Source organism: Hemiscyllium ocellatum, chromosome 19 (assembly GCF_020745735.1).
Source record: "Hemiscyllium ocellatum isolate sHemOce1 chromosome 19, sHemOce1.pat.X.cur, whole genome shotgun sequence".
Taxonomy (NCBI): Eukaryota; Metazoa; Chordata; class Chondrichthyes; order Orectolobiformes; family Hemiscylliidae; genus Hemiscyllium; species Hemiscyllium ocellatum.
In genome coordinates, this window is record NC_083419.1 from 68,138,648 (window position 1) to 68,151,583 (window position 12,936).

The 12,936-nt window shown below is 40.8% G+C and overlaps 1 protein-coding gene across 4 annotated transcripts in view; it reads left to right on the plus strand.

Moving 5' to 3' along the window:
- ddx11 (DEAD/H (Asp-Glu-Ala-Asp/His) box helicase 11) overlaps nt 1–12,936 on the plus strand; it is an 82,925-nt gene that overhangs the window by 13,365 nt on the left and 56,624 nt on the right. For all 4 annotated transcript variants that reach the window (XM_060839523.1, XM_060839527.1, XM_060839525.1 and 1 more), the window contains exons 9-12: nt 1,054–1,265; nt 3,177–3,329; nt 6,893–6,939; nt 12,586–12,665. In XM_060839523.1, the coding sequence (XP_060695506.1) occupies nt 1,054–1,265; nt 3,177–3,329; nt 6,893–6,939; nt 12,586–12,665 (492 nt within the window). The remainder of the gene's footprint in view (nt 1–1,053; nt 1,266–3,176; nt 3,330–6,892; nt 6,940–12,585; nt 12,666–12,936) is intronic.

A 12,936-nucleotide genomic window follows, 5' to 3' on the forward strand; every position in this document is an offset into this window, starting at 1 on the left:
AGCAGGTTACAATAGGAGGAAAGAAGTTCCTTCATTTTTGTGGCATCTTTGACGACATGTAATTGCCAAAGTGCCTCGTCACTAGTTAAATACTTCTGCAATGTAGTCACTGTACAATAGGAAATGCAATGGCCAATTCAGGCACAGCAAGAACAAATGAGGTACCAATTGCAAATATTCAGGAGTCTTTTATTAGATCCAGTCTTCTAAGTTTGTTTCTATATCAACAATATTGAAATACTCTTGTCAGTACAACATTGTATTAAGTTTAATGTATTATGAACAAGACCAAGCCCTCTCAAAATATGTTAAGAAGATGGCCTAGACCCCAACTTGTTTTTTAAAGGCATTGTGTTCCGGATACAATTTGATCTGTTAAACTACTGGGCTTGAAGTAAAACACACTTTACATGATAGTTAAAATACAATCAAAGAAAGATTAATTGGAATAACCAATCAATTGGAAAACTTAACAGATTATTTAATTACTAAACAGTAACTGTTTCAATGTAATAACATCCCATAAATAAGCCTTTAGCAAAGGTAAATTCGGTAAAATAGATAGGCTCACATGCAATCCTCCAGTGCAGGAGGAAAGAACATCAATAAAAAAACTCGGGAGTGAGGGAGAGGGAGAATTTAAGCATTTTGCTACTGCAGAGAGATGTATAGCAGCTTCTTAATCCAACAGCTACTGAAAGCTAAATTAAAATCCTGGTTTGTGCGAGTTTGACACCATCCATTCAAGCTGCTTATATTGTTCCAAGTTTAAAAAAAAAACAAGGTCTCAAAAGCTGTTTACTTTATTGGCTGGGGACAGGCTGTCCTTCACCTCTGTCTCAACCTTTCTTTATAAAACAAAAGGACAAAATATACCCCTTAAAGCCATAGTATCGTCACATATGTAATGACGATTCTGAATTACTGAGGGGGAGTGAGGGAGGTTTTTTTTCCCACTAATACAGTGCTCATCAAGTCTAACACTTCTTTGAGGGGCGGATGCACTGTCAGGCTCGTAGCAAAAGCAGATGTTCACATGACCTTTTCTGAAAGATGACAGAAAACGTAGCGAGGACGAGGTGGAAACTCTGAAACGGAGACGGAAGAGTCGAGTGACATGCCCGTTCTACAAGCAGGAACAGATGCAGTCCCTGCGTGATGAGCTGCTGGTGGAGGTGAAGGACATTGAGCAGCTTGTGCAGTTGGGGAAGGAGATGAAGGGGTGTCCATACTACGCCAGCCGCTTTGCCATTCCACCAGCACAGGTATGGGAAGGTTTTCCTTGTTCAGGAGCAAAAGTCAAATTTAGATTATTAAAATAGAAATTGGATTGGGGGCATTTATTGGCTATTCTTTTTAAAGACAAATGTGCGTGAGTCATTTACTGTGGTGGAAACACTGACAATGCATTGGATAGGGAGCCGCACACTCTGAATCCAGCAACAATGAGCTAATAATGATATAGATCCAATTTGGGATGGTTTGTGACTTGGGGGCAACTTTGAAGGTATCATAGAATCCCTATGGTGTGGAAGCAGGCCATTCAGTCCATTGAGTCACACTGACCCTCCGAAGAGCATCCCACCCAGACACGCCCCATCCCTGTAACCCTACATTTAGCATGGCCAATCCACCCTAACCTGCACATCTTTGGACTGTGGGAGGAAACCAGAGCATCTGGAGGAAAGCCAGACAGACACGGGGAGAAAAGGCAAACTCCACACAGATAGTCGCTTGAGGGTGGAATTGAACCAAAGTTCCTGACACTGTGAGGCAGCACAGCTAACCACTGAGCCACAACATTATTTTGGTAGAGTTTCAAATACCTGCAGATGCTGGAATTTGTACTGAAAACAGGAAATTACTGGAAATCACAGTGGATCAGGCAGCATCCGTGGAGGGAGCAAGTTAACATTATCAATTCAAGATGACTCTTCATCAGAATGTTTTTTGGTAGAGGATGTGACAAGGTGAGTTGGTGCAGTGTTTTTCTCTAGTACATACATGTTACAGCCCCAGATCCTCCAGTTTGAAAGGTACATGTAAAACCCAGTTGTTGCAGTGCTTTGAGCTTGGTAATGTCAAATCTCATATTTTGCAGAACTCTGCACTGCTCAAGTTATTATGGAGAATTCCATCTCTGAACTATAGCTGCTGGATAGGCTTTTGTGGGGGTTCAGGAGCTAAGCTGTTCATTATGCAGCATCCAGCTTCTGGTCTGCTTATATCCCCTCACTATTGATCAGACAATTCTGGTTAGTACTGACCTTCAGAATGTTCATGAGTAAGAGTTTCAAAAATGTCAATCAAATTTTAGGGCTCTTTTGAGTTTGAAATGAATGTTACATGCATGCAAATATTGTCTGCCACTTATCTGTCCAAACATGATGTGGTTTTTACTCTGTTATCTGAAGCTCTCTCTGTAAATGGACTTGAACTTACAGTGGAAATATTGATAAAGGAGCTGAAGATGGCTATAGCTATAATGATTTGACATAGTGTCAGGAGGGTTATCATTCTTATTCTTCTAATCTTACTTCTGTATGATGATCAGTTTCATAAGTGATCAGTTTTCGGCCCCTGGTTTTCACCTTTGGTTTATCCTGCTCAGCTTATTGCTACTGATAGAAGGAGGGTTTGGCTTTGCAACAGTTGTGGATTGGTTTGAACCAGATGTGAGTTGGTAAGAATGAGGTCAAGTAGATTTCTTCCTCTTATTGGTTTCCCATCGCCAGCCACAGCCTTTGACTGGCTATTCTTATAACTTGGCCAGTCAATTGTGGTACTACCAAGATATTGATGTACATTTAAGTATCCCACCCAGAAAAAGCTCTGTACTGTCGTCAATACTGCCTACAATTGGCATTCAGTGCTAAAATGTATCATGTTATGTGTCGACGGAGAGAATGATGTAACTGGTGTTTAGGAGAATATTTCTCAAACTGGAAGTATCTGATACAACCAAACCTCAGGTTTGAGCGTTCCAAGGACCTTCCCCACTTTACAGTGCAAAGTAATTCTTTGTTATGGCTCAGGAATATGTTTCCTTTGGATTTTCTGAGGCTATGTAAAAATGATTAGATTCCATGAGCCTTGATTTGTATTGTAAAGTGATTGTATGTGGTTCTGCCTTTCTCACGGTGACGGTTTTCCTGGGTTCCCTCTACTCCTGGTAGCTGGTGGTGATGCCGTATCAGACGCTGCTACACAATTCAACCAGGCAGGCATCTGGCATCAAACTGAAAGGGCAAGTGTTGGTGATTGACGAGGCACATAACCTGATCGATACCATTACTGGAATTCACAGCTACAAGGTGACAGGGTCGCAGGTGGGTACTATCTCATTGTGGTCATTTGAAGTTTGTTTTCAATATGATGTACAGCAGAATCATTTATGAAATGGACCTCTCACCCCACTGTATCTCTGCTGTCTTGGTTGTGTCATGCAAATAATCCCAACCCCTTTGTCCTGCAAATTTTTAACATCGCAATGTGCAACCCCTTGTGTACGCTCCATGTTCAGGAAGGTCATGCCAAAACATCAACCTGACTTCATTCGCACAGCTAAATCACATATTCCCTCATTCTCTTACAGACCTAACGTTGCTGATCTTTGACTTAAATATACCCAATTGGGTATCCACAGCTCTTTGTGAAAGAATACTAAAGCTTCATGAGCTTCTGAGTACACAAATAATCTTCGCAATTCTAAATGAGTTAGCATTTATCTTGAGACTCTGCTGTAATTTTAAGCTTTAAATCTACATACTAACAAATGAATTAGGAGCAGAGGGTAGGCCATTAACACCTCTACCTTGTTCTGCTATTAAATCAAGCATGGCTGGTCTGATTACTTCACATTCTCACCCATCCTTAATGACCACCTTCCTTCATCATAAAGGCAGAAGTGGGCATGTTCACTGCATGTTCAGCACCAATTTGCAATTTTCAGAATTGACGAGGCCATATCCAAATGTAGCAAAACCTGGATAATATGTAGGTTTGGGCTGACAAGTGGCAAATAACACCTTTGCCACACAAAAGCTGGAAGGACCAAATCCAATATGAATAATTCCCTTGACATTCAATGACATTACCATTGCTGATTCCCCTTCTCTGCCTTAAAAATGTTCAACAATACTGCTTCTACTACCTTTTAGGAAAAAAAATCCAAATACATATGATCCTCTAAAAGAATTGCTGTTCCTGTATTAAATGGACAGCTCCTTATTTTTGGGCAGTGATCCCCTAGTTCTCACAAGAGGAAACCTCCCTTCCCACATGTAGCATGTCAAGACCCCTCAATTTTGCATATTCCGACCAAGTTGCCTCTTACTCTTCTAAACTTCAGTAGATACAAGCCTAGCTCGTTTAACCCTTCCTCAAAACACCATCCTGTACATGCCAGTGTTAATCTAGTAAACTTTGTCAATTCTTTATCTTGCATTTACATCCTTCCTTAAATAAGGAGACTGATGCTGTTCACCATATTGCTGATGTGGTGTCCAGGGAATGGAGAGGAGGGCCACAGGGATTTGAAAAATAAAAAAAAAGGTATTTTAAAAGTTGAGATGTATAGTTACTGTTAAGGAGCAGATAAACTAATCCCATCAGTGTTTTTTTGTCTTTTCTTATTCTTTATCTCCTTTCATTAATTCTACTTCCTACCATCTTGAATCAGCCATTACTTGCCCCTACCGTCAATGCCCATGACTCCATTTTTTTTTCCATTTTGTCTGTTTTTTAAAAATGTCAAGCACTCTTCAGTACGTAATTTCCAAATACGGTTACTATAATCTTTGTGATGGCTGTTAGACAAATCACAATTATCTGTTTTTGTGCCATCAGTCTTGTTACAAATGCACTCAGATGCCTTCAGGTAAAGCACCTTCATGTTTTGCTCATTTTCCCTGATTTGATCTTACTGCATTTCTAATGTGAAACACTGTACCTCTTCCTGTTACACTGTTCATCTTTACCCAATTTGCCACACATTTATGGTAATCTTTTCCTTTATACTTATAATTTTGTTCTCTATTTTTTAGTTTAAAGCTTTATAAGCGCTATTAATTTGCTACCAGGTTTAAGTAGGGTCTCTCCCAGTAGAATACCTCCATCTTTACCTGGTAGTAGTACCAACTCCCCATGAATAGAAGCCCCCCACCTTATACACTCAACATCCTAGTCTCTTTGGCTCTGTTGCAATTTGTACAGTTAAGAAAATGGTCCAGGGATTCTTGAGGTTCCGCTTATCAATATGACTCTAATTCCTCAAACTCCCTCAGCAGAACAGTTAAGTGTTTAAGTGACTGTTCCTATATGGACCACAATACTGGATTGTATCTGCCTTTCTTCCCCCCCCCCCTTGGAATCAAATTTGATCCTCATCATCAAAGGGTAGCTTTAACTCTGGTGCTGACCAGGAAACACAGTTGTTCAAATTCCTAGTCAGGGTTGCAGAGAAGATTATTTACCCCCTGACCCTAACACAACCACCTTTCTTACAGGATTAACTATTCCCCACAAAGTTATATTCTTTTTAATTATCTGGAAGGTGGATTAAATTTAAATATTCACTGGTAGCACAGAAACAGAAAATAAGAACCAGAGCAGGCCATTTCTCCCTGCGAGCCTGTTACACAATTCAGTATGACCGTAGTCAGTCAACCAGCTGTTGTCTCAGAATCTTTGATCTCTTACATCTGGCTCCTCCTGGTCATTAACTTCATTTCCACTAGCTGTTGTGATGGTATTTGCACCTATGTGTCCAAAGCATTATCTTGGACCTCTGGTATATGAGCACCTTCACATTGCCACTATTTACCTCTCTCATGTATTGCTGAGGTCCAGTATAAGGTCCCAATGTTGGTTGGGTTGGGGTCATTGAACTTGGCGTAGGTCAGGCAGCACCCTAACACTTTGGTTTCTATCTGAGCTACTGCAGAACCGGACAGTGTCTTTGCTGATTGAGTCCTTGAGATGAATACTTTTTAAATGTAAGCAGAAAGCAACTGCCTGTTCTAGTTATTTCATGATGAAGCCCATCAAGAAAGATATTGCATTTATTTGGTGCCTTTCATAGGATCATACAGCAAGGAAACAGATCCTTCAGTCCAACTAGTCCAGGCCATGTTCCTAAATTGAACTAATCCCACTTGCCTGCATTTGGCCCATATCCCCCTCAAAACCTTTCCTGTTTAAGTACTTATCCAAATGTCTTTTAAATGTTGTATCAGTACCTGCATCCACCCCTTCCTCTGGCAGTTCATTCCACACATGAACCACCCTCTGGGGAAAAAAAGTTGCCCCTTATGTCCATGTCAAAACTTTCTCCTCTCACCTTAAAAATATGTTCCCTAGTTTTGAACTCCCCCACCCTAGGGTAAAAATCCTTGCTATTTGACTTATCTTAAAACCCCTCATGATTTTATAAACCTCAATAAGGTCACCCTCAACCTCCTACCCTCCACTGGGAGAAGTCCCAGCCAACTTTTATAACTCAAACCTTCCATTTCCGGCAATATCTTGGTAAATATTTTCTGAACTGTCTCCAATATAACATCCTTCCTATAATAAGGTGACTAGAACTTCACACTGTGCTCCAGACGAGGCCTCACCAATGTCCTGTATAACCTCAATAGGACTTCCCAACTCCTATAGTCAAAGGTCTGAGCAATGATTCTTAACATTCCCAATCAATGTTGCAATCTTGTACTGTCATGTAAGACCATAAGACATACGAGTGGAAGTAAGGCCATTCGGCCCATCGAGTCCACTCCGCCATTCAATCATGGCTGATGGGCATTTCAACTCCACTTACCCGCATTCTCCCCATAGCCCTTAATTCCTTGTGACATATAAGACAAAAAGACATCTGTTTTTTGTTTTTCAGCTATGTTGTGCTCACTCGCAACTCTCTCAGTACATGGAGCGATACAGGTAAGACTTCATCAGCGACTGCTCCATCTCCTCCGTTACGACTCTTGAATAGCTTGGAAGGCTGGTAACCCTTTGCTTGCCTTCATGACTCAGACCTCTGAGTATAGCAGTTGGAATGTGATGTTGAGGTTTTATAGGATGTTAGTGAGGCCTGTTCTGGAATTACTGTGTATAGCTCTGGTCTCCCTGTGTTACGACACGGGATAAACTCCTCTGCTAATTTAAACCAGACACACAGAAAAGCTCACTTTGTGCCATAATCTGTTAAGTTTCGAGAAGCAAAGAACTATTCCAAATATCATTATTTAAAGAAAAAAATTAACAATTTCATTCTTTAAGTCCAAAAAGAACATTAAACAACAACTATTTTACAGCTCCCTTCTCTTAAAGCTATATTAACCTTCCACTTTACAATACTGGTCTGATAAAAACCCCAATTAAGATTTACAAAAAAAATGTTCAAAACCATCCAGCCGGGCCGATTTTACTCAGTAGATTTTCCTGGCCATCTTTTCTTTGGTCTTCTGCTTCATAAGTTTCAGAGAATTATTCTGCTAGCAGTCTGTTGGTGCATCACTGCTCTTTGCTGTTGTCCCCAACTGCTCAAAATACCCAAAACATCGGACTGACTCATTGGTTTGATGTCATCAAAACATTAAAATTGAAATTCGATTGGATTTTGGTATCTTTGGGCATAATTTAAACTGATTGGCCAGATTCGCATTTGTCGTATACCATGGCAACGCAGTTCTAGCTATTTGTTTCACAACCAAATGTTACATTTTTGAGTTGTTCAGCACGCTCTATGCTTTCAGTCAGACCTTGCCAGCTTTTACTCTCTCTTAAAGGTACAGTACACACCTACAGATAAGAAGGATATTATTAAACAGAAGTAGGTTCAGAAAAGATTTGCCAAGATGTTGCCAGGAATGGAGGGTTTGAGATGTAAAAATAGGCTGGGACTCTTTTCACTGAAGGGTAGGAGGTTGAGGGGTGACTTTATAGAGGCTTATAAAATCATGAGGGGTATAGGTAAAGTGAATGACAATAGCCTTTTCCCTGGGGTGTGGGAAGTCCAAAACTAAGGGACATATTTTTAAGATGAGAGGTGAAAGTTTTAAAAAAATCACACACAGAGAGAGATTTGCATGTAGAATGACCTTCCAGAGGAAGTGGTGGATGCAGATACAGTTACAACATTTAAAAGACATTTGGATAAGTACATGACTAGAAAAGGTTGGAAGGGATGTGGGCCAATTCTGGCAAGTGCGACGAGTCTAGTTTGGGATTATGGTCAGTATGGACCGATTGGACCGAAGTGTCTGTTTTAATGGTGCATGACTTCATGACTCCACTTACTAAATGACGAATGCAAAGTAATAGAGCCACCCACCTATCTTGATATTACTTGAAAGTTAACCCTCAAATTTTACTTTCTACCTCTTGTAAAGTGGATTTTTGTTGAATTTTAAGACATTCTCAATCCTCTGGTTTACCACTAATCTTTGCCACCTTGTATGTTTACTTTTCTTTTAATTCGATGCTATCCGAACTTCCCTGGTCAGCCATGGTTAGTTTATTCCCTTTCTTAAATCCTTCCTTCTCACTGAGATATGTTTTCACTGCGTACCAAGAACGATTTTCTTAAACCTCTGCCTTTGTTCCTCAGTTGTCATTGCTGCTAAACCCTTTCCCAGTCCACTCCAGATAGTTTTGCCCTTGTTCTTTTGTAATTCTCCTTCTTTAAGTTTAACACAATTGTTTCTGACCCACATTCCTTCCTGTCAAACTGAATACTAAATTCTACCATGTTATGGTCACTCTTTCCTAGGATCTGTTACACAGACATTATTTATTATACCTGCCTGATTATATGTTGCCAGATCCCTGACTGGATCCACAACATATAGTTTTAGGAAACTCTTCAAACACAATCTGTAAATTCTTCCTCGAGGCTTCATCTGCCAATGTACATAAAGATTAAAGTTACCCATGATTAATTTTATACATCCTTATCATCTGATTTATTTTATACCCTACTGTAAAGCTACTATTGGGCTCTACAGATTACTCTTCCCATCTTTAGCATGGATAGAGAATTGGTTAACTGATAAAACAGAGTTGAGATGAGGGGAGCATTTTCAGGATGGCACAGATCGGTGTCAACAATATATTAATGACTTTGAAGAGGAAATTGAATGCACGATCACCAGGTTTGCAGATGACACTAAAGTAGGTGGGAAGGAAGAAGTGAGGATGACACAAGGAGTCTGCAGAGGAACGTAAACAAGTTCACTGAGTGGGTAAAAGTTTGGGAGGTGGGATATAATGTGGGGAAAATGTGAAATTATGCACATTGGCAGAATGAATAGAGGAGCTGAATATTATTTAAACAGAGAGATTGCAAAAAAAACTATGGCAAAAATGGATGTGGGAGTCTTTTATGAATCACAAAAAAACTAATGTCCAAGTTCACCAGGCAATAGATAATAGGGAAGGCTTATGAATTGTTGGCCTTTATTTCAAAGGAATGGAGAATAAAAGCATGAAGGTTTTGTTAAAGCTATATGGGTGCTAGTCGGACCACAACTGGAATATTGTGAGGTGGTTTTGACCCCTTATCTAAGAAGAGATTGGAGGCACCCAGAGAAAGTTCACTAGACTGAATCAGGATATGGAAAGACCTTATTGAGAGGTTGAGTAGGTTGGACTTGTACCAATTGCAATTTAGAGGAATGAAATGCAACTTCATTGAAAAATACAAGAGTCTTGGGGGACTTTACAGGGTATATGCAGAAAGATTGTTTTTCCTTGTGGGAGAGTCTAGGACCAGAGGGCATAATCTCAGAATAAAGGGACAGATGAAGAGGAATTTCTTCTCTCGGTGTATGGTAAATCTAGAATCCATTACCACAGAGGGCATTTGAAGCTGGGCGTTTAAGTATATTCAAGGCTGAGATAGACAGATTTTGAATCAGTAAGGTCATGGGGAAAAAGGACTTGAGGATTATCAGATCAATCATGACATCGTTGAATGACAGAGCAGGCTCAATGGGTTGAATGGTCATTTTCTGCTCCTTCATTTTATGGTCACACCTTGAGGGTTCCCTGTTTGATCCTTGCTGTCTGCTGAATTGGCCTCCTTGCACAGGGAGGAAGCAGCCAGCATTCTGGACTATCTACTGCCTTCTGTTTGTGAATGGGGTCAGTGGGGCAGAATGGACTTACTGCTGAAATAAGGTAGACCACTGATGGTTCAATTTTTGAATTCACATGAATGAGTGACCACTTGTTTTTGTGGGTAGTGGGAGAATGTGAACCTAAGGAGGGAGACCCTGCAAAATTGGTGGGGAGGGAAGTATCATTTTGATGGTGGGATCAGACTGCAGAGGGCAACAGTGGTGGAGGATGATGCCTTGGACATGGAAATTAGTGGGTTGGAATGAGGACCAGGGAAATTCTACCCTTGTTGTGATTGGGGATTCATTAAAACTGACTTCATAATTTTTGTAGGTTTTATTTGAAGCTATTGATGAAGCCTCAGCTTTGAATGTGCATGTTTGGTCTCCAACTAACATCTGACCAGGGCAGTTGCACTTTTAGTGTAAGATCTGCTTAGAGTCACAGAGATGTACAGCACGGAAACAGATCCTTCTGTCCAATTCATCCATGCCGACCAAATATCTTAATTTAATCTAGTCCCATTTGCCAGACTTTGCCCATATCCGTCTAAATCCTTCCTATTCCTATACCTATCCAGATGCCTTTTAAATGTTTTAATTGTACCAGCCTCCACCACTTCCTCTGGCAACTCAATCTATGCATGCACCACCCTCTGTGAAAACGTTGCCCTTTAGTCCCTTTTACATCTTTCCCCTCTCACTCTAAAGCTATGTCGTCTAGATCTTGACTCTCCCACCCCAGGGAAAAGATATTGTCTATTCATCCTATCCATGTCCCTCATTGTTTTGTAAACCTCTATAAGGTCACCCCTCAGCCTCCGATGCTCCGGAGAAAACAGCCCCAGCCTATTCAGCCTCTCCCTGTAGCTCAAATCCTCCAACCCTGGCAACATCCTTGTAACTCTTTTCTGAACCTTTTCAAGTTTCACAACATGGACTAATGCACAACAGTAAAGTCAAGCCTAATGAGTATTTTGCTCAGGAGTAGCGTTGCTGTATCTGAGTCAGGAATTACTGTGTTTAAACCCCACTCCAGATACACCTGGTAAATATAGGTCAGAGTTCTATTTCTGAACCTTGGATGCATATTCAGCAGAATTCTTGTATCTAACTGCCTTGGTGTAGGAAGCAGAGGGTAATAATGGAAGGATGCTTTTCGGACTGGAGGCCTGTGACTAGTGCAGTGCCTCGGGTTAGTGCTGGGCCCATTACTGTTTGTTATCTGTATCAATGATTTGGTTGAGAATGTACAAAGCATGATTAGTAAGTTTACTGATAACACTAAGATAGGTGGTATAGTGGACAGTGAGGAAGGTTCTCAGAAATTGCAGCAGGACCTTGATCAGCTGGGGAAGTGGGCTAAGAAATGGCAAATGGAGTTTAATATAGATAAGTGTGAGGTCTTGCATTTTGGAAAGTCAAATCAAAACAGGGGTTTCATAGTGAATAGTATGGCTTTAAGGAGTGTTGTGGAATAGAAGTACCTTGGAGTTCAAATACACGTTTCTTTGACAGTGGAGTCACAGGTAGACAGGACAGTGAAGAAGGCTTTTGGTACACTGGATTCATCAGTCAGGGCAGTGAGTATAGAAGTTGGGAAGTTATGTTGCAGTTATACAAGATGTAGCTGGATAGTTTGGCTCGCATGGACCAGTTTGGGCAAAAGGCCTGTCTCCATGCTGTAGGACTCTGTGACCCTATGACTGTCTGTATGGAGTTTGTATGTTCTCCCTTTGCCTGTATGGGTTTCCTTTGGATGCTCTGGTTTCCTCCCACAGTCCAAAGGTGTGCAGGCTAGGTGGATTGACCATGCTAAATTTCCATTAGTGTTGAGTGATGTGTCGGTTAGATGATTGGCCATGGGAAATGAAAAGGTTACAGTGATAGGGTTGGGTGTGTTGTTCAGAACGGCGGTGTGGAATCAATGGGTCCAATAGCCTACTTCCACACTAGGGATTCTATGATTCTACTCATGTGGGTGTTGGATGCTCAGATTGTATTTGGACATCCTGTTCCCTTCTGCTACTTCACATTGATTTCTAAGAGAAAAGGCTAAAAGTACAAAAATAACAGCCTCTACTGTTTGTTGTCCTTCCTTTCACTTTTACGGTTTGTATACCTCCTGCAGTGTGCTGTGCCTCCCAGCATTCTTCCCTGTTTTGCCTAGCTTCAGGGTATACTTAACTCCCTTCTCGTTGAAGTCTTTTAGATCTCTCCAATAAATTTAGTGTCCATTCAGTTTTTGATTTCTGTCCTTCATCCTCGGGATTAATAGGGATTCTAGAACTACTGCCTTGATTGTTTCACCCAGTTTTCTATCCCAAGCCCCATGAACATTCTCACCTAACAAGTGTTTATGGATTTAAGTTATTTTCAATACTTTGCACACTGCTGTACCCTGTGAAATTAGTCTTTGTGAAATGCTGTTCTGGCCCTGACAACATGTTTTTCTTTTGACACACAGAAGTAGACTGAAGGCAAAAAATCTGATGTACATCAAACAGATCCTTTACATCCTGGTTAAACTTATCCACATTTTAGGAGGTGAGTATCCTGTGTACTTTCCTTTGGTCTAAACATTTTTCTGCTGGATTTGCACACAGCAGGAAAAGTTTGGGAGAAGATTTGTAGCTCTGATGCTCATTGTTATGGTTCTGTTCGCCGAGCTGGGAATTTGTGTTGCAGACGTTTCGTTCCCTGTCTAGGTGACATCCTCAGTGCTTGGGAGACTCCTGTGACTGCACAAAACACTATATAGGACAAACAGGAAGACAGCTAACGATCCGCATCCATGAACACCAACTAGCCACGAAAC